This window comes from Tasmannia lanceolata, unplaced genomic scaffold, assembly GCF_043159265.1.
Source record: "Tasmannia lanceolata isolate RefF3 unplaced genomic scaffold, GAP_Taslan_0.1 ptg000723l, whole genome shotgun sequence".
NCBI classification, from domain to species: domain Eukaryota; kingdom Viridiplantae; phylum Streptophyta; class Magnoliopsida; order Canellales; family Winteraceae; genus Tasmannia; species Tasmannia lanceolata.
In genome coordinates, this window is record NW_027519392.1 from 68,513 (window position 1) to 70,179 (window position 1,667).

Here is a 1,667-nt window from a genome sequence, read left to right on the forward strand (position 1 = left end):
TTATTCGGAGGTGAATCATAGAACACCAAAAGCTGTGGTATCTTATGGACCTAACATAGGTCACATCCCTCACGACATAAGATTGAAAGATCCAAACCTTCCTCTTCGGAGCGGAAACGGACGTGGCCAAAACATATAAGAAAAGATCGGCGTAGTCGCTCATAGGGACATATCCATCCGGATAGAGGATAGTCTAGATCGATTCAATGATAGATCTCTCTCCATATAGATAGGTATCTCCGTGGATAGAGATAAAGAGATAGGGATCCATCAATATATATATATATTTTGATATTTATATATATATTGATCTTGAAAAAAAAAAAAAGATTCCATTTTGCTTTTTTACGCGTTTTTCAATTATGACTTGCTTGGTCGGAGCGTAGACGAGCGAGCAGAGCCCAGGAAACAGGGAAGCCCGTCATAGAGCAGTCGACTAGAAGTAGAAGACAGCTGGCCTGAGAGAAGGCGGCCTCTCTCGGGAAACATGGCCAAATTTCTCTTCTTTCTTTTTTTTTTTATTTTAGTAGTTTTTTCATTTTCAGTGTCTCGGGGAAGGGGAAGGAAGTCATTCCCTATTCTGGCCCTTCCGGCCCATCAAGCTCGTCCTCGTGGACGGAGGATTCATTCGAGATGCGGGTCTTGTTAGAGCCCTTCTCCGAAACAGAGATGGAGGGGGGCCCCTTCCCCCCGGCAAGTGTTCCCGAGAGAGAGGGGGGACCGTCTCTTAGAGGACCAAGCGACGAACTCTATGGGGCCGTCCGCCCTTTCCTACCGGATGATTTAGGGGCAGCGTCGATGCCTACTGCTGCAGAGGGAGAGGGCGCTCCTCAAATGGAACCAGAGCAAGGCGTCTCACCCTATCCCTATCTTGATAATGAAGTCATTGGAGGGGATAGTGTGAAATCCATCCAAGAGCGCCTTCTGAGTCGCCATCTAGGTGGGATTACCCAGGATGTCTTGGATTCTACCCTAATCGACGCCCGGGATCGATTCGAGGTAAAAGTAGACATTCTGGCCCAAATGCCAGCCCTGGACCCAGGGCATCCTTGGATGGAACACGGGGCGCGGGCCCTTGAGAACTCCCGCACATCCACGGGGGAGCATTCCCACGAACAGCTGTTCCATATTTTGGAACAACTACGCAGGGACGGAGTAGAATCCGAGGCCTTTTCGGCTTTGAAAAACAAATTCTGGCCCTAACTGAGTCGATCGCAGAGAAAGGAGTGAGTGTGATTTGGATGTCAAACAAAGGATCTATAATCGTTTGGGAGCTATGCACGGCCCCTCTTTTTGTTTGCAGCAAAGGTGAATCTACTCAGGTAGATTTGAACGTTTTCATGGTCCGTTTCGAATTTTATTTCTCTTTGACCGAGCTCAGAGATTGTTCGGTCGTTCAGAGGTTCTTAGTTTCCCGCTCCTTAGTTCATCTCTCGGTAGAACAAGGCAAAAGCCTATGCGAGGGGTTCGAGGACCTGTTGGTCAAAGGAAAGGGAAAGGAAAGATGGAAACAGGGGAGTTGGCTGATAAAGATGGACAGTAACGATCGCGTAATATCAATTTCTCGGCCTCGTCATCGAAAGCGGCTTCCAATTGCTCGGAAATTCTCAGCTATATGGGGGGCTTGGATGGTGAGCAAAAACAATTGATCAAGAAGTTTGTCAACT

The 1,667-nt window shown here is 47.8% G+C and overlaps 1 protein-coding gene across 1 annotated transcript; it reads left to right on the plus strand.

The window, feature by feature from the left end:
- The first annotated feature begins 633 nt into the window (after positions 1-633).
- LOC143868864 (putative mitochondrial protein AtMg01010) lies at positions 634-1,203 on the plus strand. The gene has a single exon (XM_077376224.1). The coding sequence runs from the start codon at positions 634-636 to the stop codon at positions 1,201-1,203; it is 570 nt and encodes a 189-aa protein (XP_077232339.1).
- The last annotated feature ends 464 nt before the right edge of the window (positions 1,204-1,667 follow it).

Excerpts from the sequence above, each read along its gene's own strand:
- LOC143868864 (XM_077376224.1), top strand. The coding sequence starts at position 634 with ATGCGGGTCTTGTTAGAGCCCTTCTCCGAAACAGAGATGGAGGGGGGC.